Source organism: Lycorma delicatula, chromosome 5 (assembly GCF_047948215.1).
Source record: "Lycorma delicatula isolate Av1 chromosome 5, ASM4794821v1, whole genome shotgun sequence".
Taxonomy (NCBI): domain Eukaryota; kingdom Metazoa; phylum Arthropoda; class Insecta; order Hemiptera; family Fulgoridae; genus Lycorma; species Lycorma delicatula.
In genome coordinates, this window is record NC_134459.1 from 48,579,668 (window position 1) to 48,599,786 (window position 20,119).

At 28.6% G+C, this 20,119-nt stretch overlaps 1 protein-coding gene across 11 annotated transcripts in view; it reads left to right on the forward strand.

Moving 5' to 3' along the window:
* LOC142324914 (uncharacterized) overlaps window positions 1-20,119 on the forward strand; it is a 188,173-nt gene that overhangs the window by 144,632 nt on the left and 23,422 nt on the right. For 7 of the 11 annotated variants that reach the window (XR_012756437.1, XM_075366046.1, XM_075366047.1 and 4 more), the window contains exons 10-13: window positions 3,686-3,863; window positions 6,393-6,557; window positions 7,946-8,082; window positions 16,234-16,409. Coding sequence is in view for 10 of the 11 variants with exons in the window: in XM_075366046.1 (XP_075222161.1) it covers window positions 3,686-3,863; window positions 6,393-6,557; window positions 7,946-8,082; window positions 16,234-16,409 (656 nt within the window). In the remaining variant the exon portion in view is untranslated. Of the gene's footprint in view, window positions 1-3,685; window positions 3,864-6,392; window positions 6,558-7,945; window positions 8,083-12,572; window positions 12,642-16,233; window positions 16,410-20,119 lie in introns of all 11 variants that reach the window. The other 4 variants (XM_075366045.1, XM_075366049.1, XM_075366051.1 and 1 more) reach the window with 2 other exon arrangements.

Here is a 20,119-nt window from a genome sequence, read left to right on the forward strand (position 1 = left end):
TTTCTTAATTGTCAACAAGTCCTTTTACCTTCTTCATCACTAGGATTCTTATACTTTCTATGCTCATCCATCAGTTGCAATATATCAGTTGATGAGATGAATTCTAAATCTTTGCTTAACCATGATATAATCTATCTGATACTTTGCAGTATTACCCAGCTTTTCCTATGTGTATATTCTTCCATTAAGATTTTTAAACTGGGTGTTGGCAATTACTAAATTATACTTCGTGCAAAACTCAATAAGCCAGTCCCCACTTTCATTTCTTTTGCCCAGCCCATATTCACCCACAATATTTCCTTCCTTGCCTTTTCTGATGCTTGCATTCCAATCTCCAACAGTTATTACATTTTCATCTCCTTTTTTATGTTTAATTACTTTGTTAATTTCTTTATATGCACACTACCTCATCATCATCATGGGCACTTGTAGGCATATAGACGTTAACAATTGTTGTCTGCTTAGGTTTTGATTTTATCCTGAGTACAATGATTCTATGGCTAAATTTTTTGAAATCCTCTACTGTCTCACTACTGTCCTCTACTATCTTTCTTGTTCATTATGAAACCTACTCTTGCCTGCCCTTTATTTGATGCTGAGTTAATTATTCCACAATCACCTGACCAAAAGTTGTTTTCCTCTTCCCACCTCGCTAATTCCTACTGCATTTACATTTAACCTAGCTTTCTTTAAATTTTTCTAACCTACCAACCTTTTTTAGACTTCTAATTCCACGCTGTGGCTCATAGAATGTAATTTTTTAATTTTTTGGAGACCCCTTCCTTAGCAGTCTCTACCTGGAGATTTGAATGGGCGACTAGTTTTCAAAATTTTTTCAACCACCTTTGAGAAATTACAATTATTTCTGTTGGTTATGGTAACAGAAATTTATAAAAATAAGGCTGAAAGATGTTTAAGAATAGTATGAGAAGAAATTTACTATGACAGTCAGCTATGATATTTATTTTTTCAATTTCTATTTTTCGTAACAGAAACTACAGTTGCAAAGACAACTGAAAACATTTTTAAGCCATTTTTTGGAAACAATTTTTTTTTTAAATTTGGTTTGGTTTGTTGTTACAAAAGTTAATAATTTAAATTTATATAAGACGTGACAAAAATCTGTGCAATTTTGTTCTGTTATGTTGTATTACTGTGTGTAATTTATATTGACTTGTTTAAGAATGTTAGTATGATATTTGTATTCATTTTTTTAATGATTGATATATTTAATCTAGCAATCAAGTATTCATCATTTTCTGTCTATTTCGAAGTTTATTTGAGTTTACATTTAACAATTACAAACTTACTCAGTTGCTAGAGTACAAATATAACACATTGACTTCCAACACAATCAACGTAAGTACTTTAGCCTCTTTTTTTTTTTTGTCCTCAGTCCTTTGACTGGTTTGATGCAGCTCTCCAAGATTCCCTATCTAGTGCTAGTCGTTTCATTTCAGTATACCCTCTACATCCTACATCCCTAACAATTTGTTTTACATATTCCAAACGTGGCCTGCCTACACAATTTTTCCCTTCTACCTGTCCTTCCAAAATTAAAGCGACTATTCCAGGATGCCTTAGTATGTGGCCTATAAGTCTGTCTCTTCTTTTAACTATATTTTTCAAAATGCTTCTTTCTTCATCTATTTGCCGCAATACCTCCTCATTTGTCACTTTATCCACCCATCTGATTTTTAACATTCTCCTATAGCACCACATTTCAAAAGCTTCTAACCTTTTCTTCTCAGATACTCCGATTGTCCAAGTTTCACTTCCATATAAAGCGACACTCCAAACATACACTTTCAAAAATCTTTTCCTGACATTTAAATTAATTTTTGATGTAAACAACTTATATTTCTTACTGAAGGCTCGTTTAGCTTGTGCTATTCGGCATTTTATATCGCTCCTGCTTCGTCCATCTTTAGTAATTCTACTTCCCAAATAACAAAATTCTTCTACCTCCATAATCTTTTCTCCTCCTATTTTCACATTCAGTGGTCCATCTTTGTTATTTCTACTACATTTCATTACTTTTGTTTTGTTCTTGTTTATTTTCATGCGATAGTTCTTGCGTAGGACTTCATCTATGCCGTTCATTGTTTCTTCTAAATCCTTTTTATTCTCGGCTAGAATTACTATATCATCAGCAAATCGTAACATCTTTATCTTTTCACCTTGTACTGTTACTCCGAATCTAAATTGTTCTTTAACATCATTAACTGCTAGTTCCATGTAAAGATTAAAAAGTAACGGAGATAGAGAACATCCTTGTCGGACTCCCTTTCTTATTATGGCTTCTTTCTTATGTTTTTCAATTGCTACTGTTGCTGTTTGGTTCCTGTACATGTTAGCAATTGTTCTTCTATCTCTGTATTTGAACCCTAATTTTTTTAAAATGCTGAACATTTTATTCCAGTCTACGTTATCGAATGCCTTTTCTAGGTCTATAAACGCCAAGTATGTTGGTTTGTTTTTCTTTAATCTTCCTTCTACTATTAATCTGAGGCCTAAAATTGCTTCCCTTGTCCCTATACTTTTCCTGAAACCAAATTGGTCTTCTCCTAACACTTCCTCCACTCTCCTCTCAATTCTTCTGTATAGAATTCTAGTTAAGATTTTTGATGCATGACTAGTTAAACTAATTGTTCTGTATTCTTCACATTTATCTGCCCCTGATTTCTTTGGTATCATTACTATAACACTTTTTTTGAAGTCTGACGGAAATTCCCCTTTTTCATAAATATTACACACCAGTTTGTATAATCTATCAATCGCCTCCTCCCCTGCACTGCGCAGTAATTCTACAGGTATTCCGTCTATTCCAGGAGCCTTTCTGCCATTTAAATCTTTTAATGCTCTCTTAAATTCAGATCTCAGTATTGTTTCTCCCATTTCATCCTCCTCAACTTCCTCTTCTTCCTCTGTAAAACCATTTTCTAATTCATTTCCTCCGTATAACTCTTCAATATATTCCACCCATCTATCGACTTTACCTTTCGTATTATATATAGGTGTACCATCTTTGTTTAACACATTATTAGATTTTAATTTATGTACCCCAAAATTTTCCTTAACTTTCCTGTATGCTCCGTCTATTTTACCAATGTTCATTTCTCTTTCCACTTCTGAACACTTTTCTTTAATCCACTCTTCTTTCGCCAGTTTGCACTTCCTGTTTATAGCATTTCTTAATTGCCGATAGTTCCTTTTACTTTCATCACTAGCATTCTTATATTTTCTACGTTCATCCATCAGCTGCAATATATCGTCTGAAACCCAAGGTTTTCTACCAGTTCTCTTTATTCCGCCTAAGTTTGCTTCTGCTGATTTAAGAATTTCCTTTTTAACATTCTCCCATTCTTCTTCTACATTTTCTATCTTATCTTTTTTACTCAGACCTCTTGCGATGTCCTCCTCAAAAATCTTCTTTACCTCCTCTTCCTCAAGCTTCTCTAAATTCCACCGATTCATCTGACACCTTTTCTTCTTTTTAGCCTCAGTACCTAGTATTATTAGTTTCATTTGGTACAAAATGTTTCTAATAATACTACTAACTCAAAATTCATTAAATTTAATAATAAAAAAGAAGCAATTGTATTTATAAATAACTCTATAAAAAAATTTAACTCTAGATCATAATAAATTTAATTTAATTAATTCAATTAATTTGCTTTTTTAGATTGACAATCTAAAACATAAGCTCTCTGAAAAAGAAGATGAGTTTAAAAAAGAACTTGAAACAGCTCAGACATCATCTGATCGTGATATTTTCGAACTTAGAAGAAAACTCGATAAGATTGACATATCATATCAAGAAAAAATAGAAAAGATGCAAGAAAAACATGATAAAGAAATAGGTAAGATTAGTAAACATATTTTTAAATAAATTATTAATAATTTAAATTAATTTTCTCCCAATAAAGATATTCTATTTTTATTATGCAAGAAAGAAAATAAAGTGAATTGATTTTTACATCAACATGATAAAACAAGGTTTAAACTTTTATAAAATAAAAAATTTAGTATATTCTCATGTAAATTTTGGAAATTGTGCTACTATAAATTCTTTTCAAAAATAAGTTGCTACTAAAGTACTGTTGTTAAATACTAACAGTTGTTTCAAGAACGACAAAATCTGCAGAGTGAGTGTATTACTGTGCTAGTCGACTGAAACAACTACTATTTCTTTCTGAATTACAAAGAAGTTAAAATTGGATGACTACACTTTGATGTTGCTTGAGAATTAAAAGAAACATACCTTGAGAAATATTTAAAATATTGTCATCAATTTTGATATTTTGTTGATAAACTGAACTGACATGTACAGGATGGCTTAGTTTCATCTGAATGACTGTGACACTCCACAAACTTTTCATATATAATCAATATAAAGGTAAAAATTGATATTTGGTTTGCAATTTCGCCAAAATGTAACAAATTTTTTTATAAAATCATGTATGGTAAAATTTATTATGATTTAATTCAATAGTTTATTGAACGAGTAGATGAAAATGAATGAGGTCTTGGTTTCAATAAGATCTGTCTTACAAGTAATGAAATAATGGCCATATAACAAGGAAGTTTTGTTGTCAATTGGGTCTCAAAAGATCTTTAGTTACTGAGATCTTCTGAAGTTAAATTACTGGTTTATTTTCCATTTGTAATATTTAAAGAGTGTAGTCTTTCATAATTCTCATGAAAAATTAACAATGAACTAAAAAAGTGAGGTATTAAAAAACTTTGTGAAAAGTTTGTAATACTGTAAATCTCAATATGAATTGGATACAGGTAAGAACATGTATCCAGATCAGAGTAAATCACTCTTGACATCTATTGGATGATATGAATATTTTTGTTTATTATGATTTTATTTCATGACTGTTTAATGAAACTATTGAATGATTTTAAGAAATAAAATATTTATATTGTGTTTTACGAATGGCAAGAATGCAGTTTTATCCATGTGACATAATTTATTCAATTACTCTATTAATGTTTGAATCTTATAAAATTCAAATATAAATTATCAAAATTTGGGTTGGATCCTTTTCAAAAGATTGGATAAATTATACTCATCCACCCACAGACATAAAAATAAAGCTCTATACGCAATATCAGACTCAACCTTTACAAATCATGTCATTGATTGGGCATAGGTACAAAGGGTACTTACTAGTAACATACAAAAATTTATTAACATTCTGAATTTGATTAAAGCAAAATACAAAATCAACAAACAAGATGCAGATTAAATCATGTTGGTCAAATTTTGACCAGATTCTGAACTAGTTCCCCAAACACATTAAGATGAATTTTGATATCATCAGCACAATCTGCAACAACAGAGGTGAGGAACTATCTGATTTACACTGAGAAATTGCTCTTGAATAGATCTTTTTTCTTTTTTCCTTCCCCTTTGGCTGTTAAATGTCTGGTTTCTTCAACCACAACTTGAACCGTTTACAGACTAGTGCCAATCTCTGTTACCTCTTCTATGCTCTTTTCTTTCTGCTGAGCTGTTCTGTCCAGTGAAGTAATATTCCATGTTCCAAAAGTCAGTATTTGTTTATTCATGCCATTTCTATTTTGATGATTCCATCTGTCTACTTTCCTTTTATTGCTGTGAGTAATGATATGTATGCAAATATTTGGTCCTGCAGTAACTTAACCAAGTGGAGACTGTTTCCTCTAGCTTCTTGGCCAGTTTGTAACAATGGTATTTAATCTATTTATCACACTTTGCAACCAGAGAGATTTTTAATGATTACTTACTACTTTCTGAAACATCACTGCTGTTGTACGTCAATCAGGTGCGAGACTGGTGGATGTAATCCTTAGTCTCTGCTCCAAATCTGTTCCATGAATAGTTCCTGCTGGAGTTTGCTACTGAACTCATTCTCTAGGTTACCCGGCTTAACAGTGGACCTCTTTTGAGATTAAGTTCTAGACTTTGAGTAAGTGTCACAGAGAATTCTCTGTATTATTCTTTTTGTTTTATGATGCAGATGTTGAGCATTATAACATGATCTGAAAGATTTTCTGAACACATATTTCCATAAACTTGTAGATGAAACATATTAAATTTATTATTTATAAATGAATTATATTTATTAACAGTAGATAAGTAATTTCACAAACTGTTTACAATTCATTGATCAATTAATATCATCTATAAATGATATTGAATGAAACAGAAAACTGTCATGAATCACATACATACTATATATATTTAAACAATCAAATCAATTTATTAAATTGACTATTTTGTTACTAAAAGTAAACATTTGTTTAAGTAAAAATTTGTTGTAAGTACGAAATAACTTTCATAATCAATTAAGCTAAAAGACAAAAAAAAATTAATAAAAAAAGTTTTTTGCATGAAATAGAGAGGATAACAGAAGAAGCAGAGAGGAAACTGCAACAATGTGAATTAAACTGGCAACAACAAGTAGGTTCATCTCGCACTACAATAGAACTTGTAAAAGAACAAATGCAGAGGGAAGCACAAGAACAATTACAAGCACTTAGTGAACATCACCGAAGACAACTTGGTCAGTACATATTAGTCAATGAATAACCAAAGAATAATTAAGTTTATTTTATTACTTATACATCAAAGCAAAGTATTTTCTACATTCTATTAGGAGGTAAGTTTAGTTATAAATGTTTCCCCTTAAATTAGTAAATTATTTATATTACCACTATCTTAAATTAAGGCTACATTCATGCAGATTAAAACATAAAAAGATAAACAATTTAATAAAAAAAACAAAGGAACACAATTAGGTATAATTTTGGAAAAATAATCAATCTGACAATTTTGTGCACATTCTGTTACTATTAATATTAGGAATTATTTTTAATTCAATTAGTAAAGGGAATAAAAACAGGTACAAAATTGTCAGATGACAGTTCCCTGGATTCAGTTTAAAAAATTCAGGTTCTCAACCAAATTTAAAAAGAGGTGTAATTTAGTTCATAATAATAAGCTTAACATTTTATATTAATAATAGATAATTTAAAAAGTAATAATTTACAAGGTTATTAATAATTAAAAAATTTTGATGGCTGCCAATTTGGAATTTTCAAAATTTTTTTTGTTTGATGATATTGCCATATAAGCTTGAAGCTTGCGCATTGGATATAGAAATGGAATTTTGTAGCATATGAAATATGCCTGACAGGGATCAAACCCAGGACCTCCAGATGAAAGTCAAAGATGCTACCATTCTACCACAGATATCAGCTATTTATTTTGTAGAAGATTTTGTTGAGTTCAAATTTCATTAAAATATCTCAATCTGTATTTAAGATATAAATTTTTATTGTAAAAAAAAAGAAGAAAATGGCAGACAGAGAGAAAATTAAGCGAGATAGGACACTTTTCCACTGCAATTTTTTTTGTTTATTTTGATGTCCTGAATCAGTCCCTTAGATTTGACTAACATTTCCTGGGACATCACTCTCTCTCTCTCTCTCTCTCTCTCTCTCTCTCTCTCTCTCTCTCTCTGTGTGTGTGTGTGTGTGTGTGTGTGTGTGTGTGTGTGTGTATGTGAGAGAGAGAGAGGGGGGTGAGAGAAGGAGAGAGAGAGGGAGAGAAATTTTACATGTTCATTGCATTTTTGTTTTATGTTGTATCTTGTTTGTTGCATCCTGATCGTACAAATATGTGTGGCTAAATAAAAGAACAACCATCAGCTTTAACACCAGTTAACATTAAGGTAAGAAGAGTAGCACCAGTCACTGAAGATGTACGCAAGAATAATTAAAAATGTGAAATTAATTTTAAAAAAGTTTTATTTATTAAATTTGGTTTGTGTTTTTATAACTTTTTTATAGTTTAATTTCTTTATTTTATTTATTTCTTTACAGTTTTAAGTAATTTTCATTACCGACCATCATGGATAAAGAAGTAATAAATTTTTTTATCCTTTTTCAGAGGAACAATGGGACCAACTAATACAAGAAAGAGATGAAACAATATCTCTAATGGAACAAAAACACAGAGCTAGCATGGAAAAACTTCGTGGAGAGTTAGATGCAATTTACAAATCACGCAACTCACGGGAAACTGAGGTTAGTATTAATTATTATAAAATCATTTAAAATTGACTTTAAATTTAAACATTTATTCATACTTCTTTATGAAGACAAACATTTTATAAACTTTACTTAAAAAAAAAAAAAAACATGATTAACACATGCTTATCTAAGCTTGTGTAGTCTATATTGCATTTTCCTGTAAGAAATAGTGAATGTACATCACATAAGCACACCCTTACATATTACATATACAAAAGTTGAAAACTTTACTTGGAAAAAAAGAGGCTCATTTTACTTTTTTTTAAAAACGTTTGATTTATATTTTTCTTTTTTTAGTATTTCAGCAATAATTGATTAACAAAGATGATGATACAATAGTGATAATGAAGGGTAGGCGAACAAAGGAGTAAAATAAGGTCCTTTCAGAAAATAAATTTTTTGCACAAATTGCTAATGTATGTGTGACCTACCTCCTATGATGTAAAGTTCTTTGTTGTATTAGCTCAATCTGTGCTACTTTTTAATGATTTTAAGTATATAATTACTGTTTTCCTAAGCATTAAAAATCTGTAAAAAAAAATACATGACATTTAAAATGTGATTCTGTTTTAAAAGCAAGAAAAATTTGTTCTAAAGAAATTTGTAAGCAAATAAAAGAAGGAAATGTACAGTGATAGCATTATGAATGTATTGGAGTGAAAAAATGGTGCAACATATTCAATGAAGGAAGATCAATCTTCATGATAATTGTTCTGGACAATCCTCTCTTTATTCATTATGAATAAAATTAGTAAAGATACACAACACACTAATGATGCTTATTTAGCTTATTTTCTCAGATTACATAGTTTCTTTTAAACATTTTAAAAATGTTAATTTTTTGGTAAAAAAAAATTGTAAGAGATGGGTTACTTTACTTCTGTCACTGTATTTTTTAAAAAAATAATAAAAACAAATGGAAACTCTTTTGACACTTAATCATTAAAGAACTCCGTAAACACCAAAGAAAGTTGAGGTGTGCATAAGAAAGCCCTCTTAAGCTTAGATTTCATGGCTATTCATAAAGTGTCATTCTACCTAAACAACAAAAACTAACAGACTTACTGTGAAACTGACTTTATCATATGCTACAAATTAAAATAGGAGTGTTTTATTCATTTCACAATAATAGTCACCAGGACACTGATACAACAACTCAAGTGCTGGTTCAAAGCTTTTCACTGGAGTACCTACCATACAATCTGATCTGGCCTCCAGTGAAAAAATTTTCATTGGAAAACAATTTTCCATGTAAGATGAATTTTTAAACAATAATATCAGAAAGCTGTCACCGAGTGACTGACAGGGTTTTATTGTCAGGGGTGTGTGTATATATATATGAGTATAATAATATACTCACATTATATACATCATGCAGAGTTGGGATAGGTATGGTACTCCATATAACTGGCCCAATATTTATGTGAATGTTTCAAGGGAAATCACAGTAAAACCTTGATTAGACCAATGTAAGAGAATATACAATTAATTATAAAATAAAAAAATTAGATGCGATTAAAGTCTGTATTAATTATTAAAATATAAACAAATTAATTAATTTTAACATAAATACATGAAGATACTACTAAATATGAAAAATGGCTACAAAATAAATCACAATTGAGAAGGTATTAATGAGAATTATTTGAATGTATATTTATGTATAAGTTAAACAGAATACAGAAAATTCAGTATTATTATTATTATTTTTTTAATTTGTGATTAGTTTTAAAAATTCATTGACAGAATAATATTGTTTCTGTAAAAGTAAACTTTTAATTTTAGTTTAAATAAATTGGTGGGAAGATTTTTTAAAAGGTTTGGTAATTTATTAAAAATGGTAACTGAAATATAATGTGGCCTTTTCTTGTAAGCCAAATTTTTGTGTTTAAATAAACAAAAATAGTCTTGTCTAGTTTCATGTAGGTGGATATTGTTGTTATTTAACAGTAATGTTTAAAGATTTAAGCATTAAATAGGTACATCTGTAAGTACGTATTATATATATTATTCAATAAAGATGGAATAAAAAACAAGTGATACAAAGAGGGGAGAAGAATATAAAATTTAAAAAAATAAAAAATTTTTTTAAAATTATTTATATTCATTTCAGCAAATATTCTTTAATCTCTTGATGACCCTTGTACTAAATAAATGTTACGATAATAGTACATTATTGTAGAATTACAAGCACATACAGCATAGAAGAAAACAAATAGAATATAATAAATAGAGCTATAAGTATTCCCTTCTGTTCTTGATTAACAGTGGGGAAAAAGTAGAATATTTATATTATAATAAACTAAAATATGAATAATATGTAAGGAATAGAAGCATTCTTATCTCAGTCCACTACCATTATCCAAAACACTATGATGGAAACTATGGGGTCGTTTGGAAAGTTCTCAGCCTGACAAAGAAAACAAATGATATATGAGGATTTTTTTTTCTACATAGTCACCTTACAATTATCCACATTTACATCAATGATTTTCCAACTTTTTAATGCCCGCAGTAAAATGTGATTTGTCCAACTCTGTAAAATAAGCAGCTGTTTCAGTTTTGACTTTATCATTTGAAGTGAATCTCATCCACATCCATTAGGCCATTTCTTCAGATTTGGGAAGAGGAAGTAACTGCTCGGAACCAAATCTGGTGTATATGGAAGTACTTTAAAGCATAGATCTTGGGAGTTTTGCAGCAACGACCCGAGATGTGTGTGCAGGCATATTATCATGGTGAAAGATCACCAGATAAGTATCAGTTTAGTGAAAGAGCATTTCTTTTAATGTGGATGTTTAGCATGAATATCACCCTTCAATTGGTTAGTAGTGAAGCATCTTCTACTATTATAAAATATCAAAGAAACTAAGTGGAATCACACAAGTAAACCTCTAAACATCCTCGAGAAGTGTCATTCAAATGTGATTTCGGTCGACTGGTAATAAATGCAGCACCCATCGAGCAGAGGCTTTTTATCATACTCAAAATAACGTGTAAAATCTGAACATGGTCTATCGAGATGTTTGCATCTATATTTCGAGATGTTTGCAGTGTTGGCAAACGTTTAATTGATCATTTCATTCAGCATTTTGAATTTTTGTGATGATTTTGCCAGTTGTAATCATTTTTGAGCATCTAAACATTTATCATCTTTTCTCTTTTTTTCCTGTTTAGCCTCTGGGAATTACCGTTCAGGTATTACTTCAGAGGATGAATGAGGATGATATGTATGAATGTAAATGAAGTGTAGTCTTGTACAGTCTCAGTTCGACCATTCCTGAAATGTGTGGTTAATTGAAACCCAAGCACCAAAGAACACCGGTATCCATGATTTAGTATTCAAATCTGTAAAAATAACTGAGTTTACTACGACTTGAACACTGGAACTCTCGACTTCCAAATCAGCCGATCTGAAAAGACACGTTCACCACTAGACCAACCTGGTGGGTTGATCATTTATCATCTAGAACAGATGTACAACACATTTAAATTTAGCAGTTGATTTTTTTACTATTGAAAATGAAGGGAAAGAATCCTTCAAAGTGGAATCTAAGTTTTTGTATGTGTATTGAAGTTATACCTTTTAAAACACAGTACTTTATAAGAGCTTGAACTTCAATCTTTATCCATTTTTCAGAAAATATCAAAACATTATTTTTGGTTTATTTGATCACCACAAACAAGCAACTAAATTCATGCATCTAAAACTTTGCAGCATGCTATCTAAAGGATCATACTTGACAAATATCATAATCATTTGGTCATACTTGTGTCATCTCTGTCAAGCCAAGAATTTTCCAAACCTTTGTAGTTTTAATGAGGTGACATGAATATTCACAATAATAGCTCATCGATCATATCATTGACAAATAAAATGTTAACTATATACCAAATAAAGCAAACTTCATTAGGGGAATCAGAATTACATAACAATATCAGATAAATAGATATATTTGCAAATTCTGCAAGAATAATGATATATAAGAAATTTGAAGACAAGACAATTAATTATATTTGAGGAATAAGAAAAGGAAATCTTAGAATCGAAACAACACATTAATTGAAAAACAGAAGAAATTGAAATAGGTCATTACTTAAAAATTCCACCCTGAAAAAAGTAGATAAAAATTCCATTCATGAAGCATCATATATTATATGTTTGTATTAATTCATTCTTCAGTTATTTGTCAACTTTTAATTTAATAATATATTTTCTAAATTTACCACCAAAATCAATAATAATATAGTTGGAAGCCTAGTCACGTGAAAATGTTCCCTTTGTCAAGGGAAGTTGTTATTAAATCCATGGTGGATCTATTGATTGTTGATGATTTTATTTATTTAACAATATTACAAATCAGTTGTTAAACAGTTTGTGTTGTTTTGTTAGTTTGTTAATCAGTTTGTTAAACAGTGTTTGAAAAGAAATAACTTACTTTATACTTAATTTGAGTAATTAATCATTTAAATGAATATTGCAGAGTTCATTATCACAGAGTGGTAATGAATATAATCCATTTGATTATACATGGAACTATATATGGAATCGCGTGAGTAGAATCATTTTCCAGTAATATTGCAATGGATTTTGTAAATTGTTATGCAGAATTATTTAGTCTTAAAAAATGCAGTCACTGCATGCAAAAAAAATAAAAAAAGCAGATTTTTCTTAATTAAATATTACTCATGTAAATTAATGTTTGACGTGTTAAATATCTTGACCAATCAGTTTTCTTACAAAGTATGGTACTTTATTTTTAAAAATGAATGCAGCACTTCTTCATTACTAAATACAATTCTGGTTATCATAACTGGATTGAAAAATGCATAAAGAATGTATTTATTGTTTGTTATAAAGTAATATAATCTACATTAGTGATATTAAAATTTTGTGTACTGAGGATTCACTAATGTAACGAGTGTGTATATACCTTAAAAAATTGTTCGATTACAGCATGTGCATTTTGGTACTGGTTGTGCAAAATAAGGTTCTTATGTTTGGGATAGACAAAAAATTACAATGAAACCTCAGCAATTTGATCACATGTAATTTGTCATTTTCATTAATTACAAAAAATGTTTGCTTTGCAGTTGAATTAAATTTCATCAACATCATATGCATTTCCAGCTGCTAGCTAGGTTTGTTAAAAACTAACCCTTATATATTTTTCTCAATCTCTTCCCATTCTGCCAACATCTATATTCTATGATCTTCTTCCCCTTCCATTCTGTTCAGGAAAGCCATTCCTGAGCCTCTTTCCCAACAATTCCATCTTATTTATCCTTCTAAGTATCTTTCTTTTTTCTATCTCATCCTTCATCTTTCTGGTTCTTTTTAAGGGTTTCTCCCTTCATTACATATTGACTTTCATTGTTACCATCCTTGTAATCCTTATATGATTATAAAAACTATTTCACAAGGTTATATTATTTTTTTATTTTTTCATAACCATGCCTATTGCATATCTAAGTGTCAGGATATACGTTAACTGGTAAATCACCTTATTTTTCTTGTATACATTCAAATCCAGATCAGATAATATTTCTTTCTCACTATTAGCCAATCTGCAAACAAAATTGTTTTTTTTTCTGTTTAGCCTCTGGAACTACTATTACTTCGGTGGATGAATGAGGTTGATATGTATGAATGTAAATGAAGTGTAGTCTTGTACAGTCTCAGGTCCACCATTCCTGAGATGTGTGGTTAATTGAAACCCAACCACCAAAAAACACCGGTATCCATAATCTAGTATTCAAATCTGTACAAAAGTAACTGCCTTTACTGGGATTGAATCTTAAAACTTTGGACTTCAAAATCAGGTGATTTGCGATGAAGAGTTGACCACTAGTCCAACCCGGCAGGTACACAATTGGTCTCATCAATCCCTCTCCAATCTTTTCAAAACAAACAGCAAATGTGAAAGTGAACTACTTTAAGAGTATTTTTCTATTTTAACCAATCTTTTATTTCTTTTATCATTATTCCTACAAATAATTTCTTCACCCCCATCCAAACTCTTTTTGTTTGCACCTCTTTGTGTCTCCTATTTTTCCTCTAACCATAGTTTCATATGTATTTTCAATATTTAAAAGAGTCATCAACAAATCCTTTCCATAGCCTTTCTTTTTAAGTTGCTCCATTTGCAGATATAAGATTAATAATCAGAAAGAATGCTATTTATTATTAACCTTGTTTCCATTCTTGCCTAAATCCTCCTCTCCAATATGTTTACAAAGAATGTTGGACAATGATATATCAGAGCAATTCCTCTGAAATTCTAAAATTCATCTAAATAAATTTCCTAATTTGAAATTTATGAACAGAAATACTTTGTCAGTCTGAATATTTTATTTTTGCTAAATTTGCTAATAATCAATACTGATTCAAATTCTATCTTTTATTAAAGTAATAAGACGAAACATTTTGCAAAAATATTGTGCTCGCCAGCAAAAGCAGCAGAAATGCTGAGTGACAACAAGGGATTACACAAGGGAATAATTAAAATTGTAGCTAAGAAGAAACCCTGTGGGGAAATATATTGACTTCAGAAAGCAATGAAAAACAGCTGTCTTTTCTTGGTCTAAATATTGAATTATACTTACTTAATATTGAATCCATACTTGCTCTAAGTATGGATTTTTTACTGGGTCAGTTTTAATCCACTTTACCACTTATTGCTCATCTATGCCAATCTCTTAGCCTTAACTTATCTCTTACATGCTAAACTAGCAATTCTTATATACATTGATCCTACTAATGGTTTCACTAAGAGATCTGAATATGAAAAATATTTAACTCTGGAATATGCTATCTATGAAGGTTTATAAAACTGAACAAAAAGGAAGAATAAAAAATAAATTTCCACAGAAGATATAGCTGTAGATTTCCATTATTCTCAGTCATAACTAAGTCTAATAAGCTTTTAGCTTTTGTAATTGAGTTTGCATTCTTTTAATTAGTCTCACTCTGAAAACTACTGAAATGGATACTGCCCCCCAATCAGAAATGTTACTTCAGGTTTCTTTCAGAGATTTATTTCTGGGATCTTTCACCCTACCATTGTTGGGATATCATTCTCATCCAATTTCAAGGCAATTTTGAACACTTACCTTATTTAATGGTGGTACTTATTTAACATGATATAGCATGTCATAGGTTGCATATGGAATTTAGAGAGTAGTCCCATAAAAGAGTTATTCTTAACATATCCTGATGATGCATTACCTTGGGCCATGGCAACTTACTGGGGAAACCCTCCTCCATAGTTAAACCCCATATTTGGAGATTGTTCTCTGTCAGCCATTTTTAATCTGTCTAGTAGGTGAGGCTTATCTAAGTAATGTTAAACAATATTTAATTAAAATTTAATTTAGATAAATATTTTTAATATTTCAATAATACAACTGATGTCCTTATCATAATTAATATTATTGAAATACACTTTAAGCATAGGCATATTTATCTAAAATTCATATTTAAACATTTTGATGATCCAATTTTTTTAAATGTGCGCTTGTGTGAATTAATGAGGTTGTACTATATATCGGTGTTAAGTAATTATTAAAGATATTAATTAAAAAAAGAATAAAATATAAAAAGTCAGTTAAATAATTTCCAAACTAACTCAAGTTTACTGAAAGATAATTTTAACTGATTTCCTATTACAAAGATCTAAATGTAACTTTGTAGTTAGTAGAGTAACTGTAACTGTAGTAAATATAACTTAGTCAGTACACAGTAGAGACTTTTAACTAACTTATAGAATTTTAATTTTAAATAAGGAATGTAATTTTAATTTTTTGATTTTATAGAATAAATCTGAAGAAAGATAGTATTTCTAACAATAAAGATGCATTTAAGTGATGAGAAAAAGTATTTTTAATTTGACACAAATTAATATTATAACAAGAAAACAATTTTGCTATGTTCTTTTCATCTTTGTAACAACAAATAAAAAAATATCTGCTCTTATAATAAACAACCCATACACTGTTGAAAAAAGTTATCCATAGTTGTTGAAAAAAGTTATCCATACAGTTGAAAAAAAATTATCCATACACTATAGAATGATAATAATAGTAAATTATTAATGCACATTTTTATAAAACTTATTTTTTTAATAATTATTTGCATGTTGGTAGCTGTTGGACACTCTTACTCACCTGCGACAAGAAGTAACAGGTAAAAGTAACAAGATTGAGAATTTACAAACAAATGTTGACCAACTACATGAAAATGTAGAAGTATTAAATTCCGAAATTAATAATAAAAACAATGAAATGATTAAGGTGAAACAAACCAGTGATGAGAAAATAAGGTAAGTTTCAGTGTAAATACTTTAAATTTAAATTAAGTTTCTATGAATATTTGATTTTTCCTTACAAACAAAATATTTGTATAAAAGTTTTCTACTTATTAAAAGATGTGACTGTGTAAAATCATATCTAATATATCATAAGTACGTGTATATTTATGTATGTATTAAGAAAAATTAAAATAGAAGAAATTTACAAAAAAATTAAATAAAGTAAAATATAACTAAACAAATACAAATTTAATATTTACAAATCACCCTTAAGCTCTGATATAAAGGTAAATAATACCTTACTTAAACATTAAATGAATGAACATCAAAAATAAATGATTTGAAGTCTTAAAAACAAATTCTCAAATTAATGCTAAATAGCTTTTGTATGACATTAATAACAGCTTTAATAGATTTATTTATTATTGTTGATAGTAGTTATTCTTCTAAGTTAGTGACTACTTTAAGAAAGTTTTCTTGGTGAAGTTATAAGAAAATGAATTCAATGTAGCAATTATGGTGATTAAGCAAATCAAAAATTGTTTCACTGACAAGAGTAAACAACAGAAAAGTCCATTTCATATGCAGAATAAATCTACTTCCTTAAAATTCTGGATCATTTCTTTCTACGAGTAAAAATTTTCAGTAGAGACATATTACTAGGTGAAATGAAGATAGCATATATTAGTTTTTTAATAAAACAGTTAACATTTGGTTGAATTTTTAAATGGAAACATTAGTTAGAGGTCAAGAATTATTCATTTCCTCCTTTCATTTAGAAATTACTTGTTATACAAGTATGGCGGCTTCATTATATTTCCTAACTTAATACATTCTTTGCATCATAATTATTATCTCCCTGATATAAATAATGAATTTCCTTTATTTGCTTTATAATTTGAATTTTTATGTTTCAATGGTATCTAGAAACCAAACTTTAATTTCTTTATGAAATATTAAAACATCTGTCATTCTTCTTCATGGAACAGGATCCCAGATTACTCACAGTGAAAACAGTAAAATCATTTACTTACAGTAATTATTAAATTATGTAAAGTATGATTTTAATCATACCTTGTATTGTGTCTACCCTTATGTTTATGATGTTAATTAAATTGCTTTTGTTATTGTGTTATTTTCTTTTGTAATAATATTTTGAAGACGTTTTGTTTTCTTCTGTAGAATGGTAAAGAATATCTATTTGTAATACATCCTCAATATTTTTATGTCTAAGAAAATGCATTTCATTTCTCAGGCATATTTTCACATTACTGCAATTAAATTATAATTAGTAAGTCACAGTAAAAACAGTTTTTTAGAAATAAAATAAATTTCCAAAAACACATATACTATCCCAGAAAGAATTGTTTGTTGATCTGCATTATGGGATATAAATGTTTTTTTAAATTTGTTAAAATTAAATGTACAGGAAATGTGTGGTTCTTGAACATGTAGAGGTGTAATTTTTAATTACTGCCAAGTACTGGTAGCATTCACCAGTAATTTGACTAATAAAACAGGTCTATAATCAGTGTCAAAGATTTTGTAGAAACACAACTTTTATAAAGTTTGAAATTGTCATTAAATATTTTAATAAATTTTTCAAAAAGTTCTTATTTGTGCCATTTTCTGCTGAAGATTAACAATTATTTACCACTACCATTTTTGTAGAAATTACAACTCAGAACATATTTTTAAACTCATTCCCCAAACCATTCACACAGAATCTTCATTAAGATGTCCTTCTAATAACCGTAGTGCATTGATTAGCAATTTAGTTACCAAGATGACCCAGAGGAGTTGATAAATATCACTGGGCATGATGTAACTTGAAGCTTTTTTTTCTTTTGATGGTTAAAATTTCTCTAGTGAATTTATTTTGTTTTCCTAAAGGTGTAATGGTGTTAATGTGCTTTGCATGTGATATCTTACATATATATCTAAACAACCACATTTTAAAAGCTTCTAGCTTCATTCAGTAAATCTCGAGATAGTGTTAAACCTTCCATTCCCACAAAACAAGTTAAAATTAGTTCTCTTTTATCTCTCTTTTTAGAATGGGAAAATATTATTTTACATAAAGCTTGTCATTAAAGCCTTATCTTCTTATAAATAAGTATAATTTGTAATTTAAAAAATTAATAATTTCCCTTCCTTTTAATTAAAACATTTAACATTTTATCTCTTTTTCTGCTAGTTCACTAAGATAATTCTTCAATTCCTGTTATAACCTCATTTCCAATTTTCTTCAAATAATAACAAATGTAAATTGCTCTTTTATTTCTATAAATAAACTTAAATTTTCAAAATTTATCTAAACAATAACTATCATCCATACCAGCTACATGCTCTTATTTCTGTTCATACCAACTCCTTCTCTCCAGTCTCCCAAATTGCTTCATCTTATTTTACTCACTATCACTCTTAAAAATGAATTTAATTTATTATGTTTATCAACAGTGATTCATGTACTAAGTAATAATGTTCTGTAATTGAGATAAAAGTAGTTTTCTACTTATTTTTAATTTTGTTTTCTTTGTTTACTATCTTATCAGTTCAAATTATTCATTATTCAGTTGAAAATTATACTTAATGAACTGGTTAAATTAATAACAGTAAATAATAATAATAACATAAAGGAATCAGACTAGTATAAATTCCCAACAGCAATTATTACTTAAAAGATTGAATTCCTTCTGAATTGCTAGTGAAAACCTTTGATTAACTTACCTAGTGTGTATCAGTAATTTTATTCAGTGTTATGAAATAATTTAAATTATTAAAAAGTATAAAATATTTTTAAAAAAATTAATTGAATCAGAAAAAGCAGAAGTATTTCACTCAAACTGACGATGTTAAGGTTATGAATTTTCTGTCTTATTGTACTTTATCTCAACACAAACATTACCAAGCTTTTATTGTAGAATTAAAATTACCTCAATGGTATAGGCAGTAAGTAGCATGTTTGCATGCTACACAAAAGTTGAGTTCAGTTGCCATCTAGGATTTGCAAAATTTATAAGTCAGCTTCAATAAAATATATTAAAAAATTAAATAATAATAATTAGTTAACGCATTATCTGATTTTTTTTTAATTGGAACAGTTATTCATTTAATTTCAAGTGTGAGATAATACAAATAAAATTAGTCTATTGAATAAGGCTCAGAAAAGGTTGTCTAATGTAATGTATGGTAATATGAGTATAAGATGTTTAATTTCATAAAATTAATAATTCCCTGTGTATAATTTATCAGGCATGTTACCTAATGAAATAATCATGGTTTATGATTACATCTATAAGATTACATTAACAGTGAATTTATTATTATTAATAATCATAATACAAACTGAAAAGTGAAACAATATAATCTATAGTATACGTAATGATATAAACTGAACAAGGAAAAAGTAAGAAATAACTTCAATGGTTATAATATCAAAAATTAATTAATTCTTATTTGGAAAATATATAATGTAAAACTAGAAGATATAATAACAAATACGACTGGTATGCATTCTAAAATTTGTCACTGTTGTAAATCATAGTCTAACTAGTTATTAAATTAAGTTATAATAGTTATTAAATTTATACAAAGGTTACAAAGAAAAAAACAAAATAAAATAAGTTTAATAGTTATTTAATTTATACAAATTAAGTTATAGTTATTAAATTATACAAATTACAAAATACAAATCTAAATTAAGTTTTCCTTATTTATGT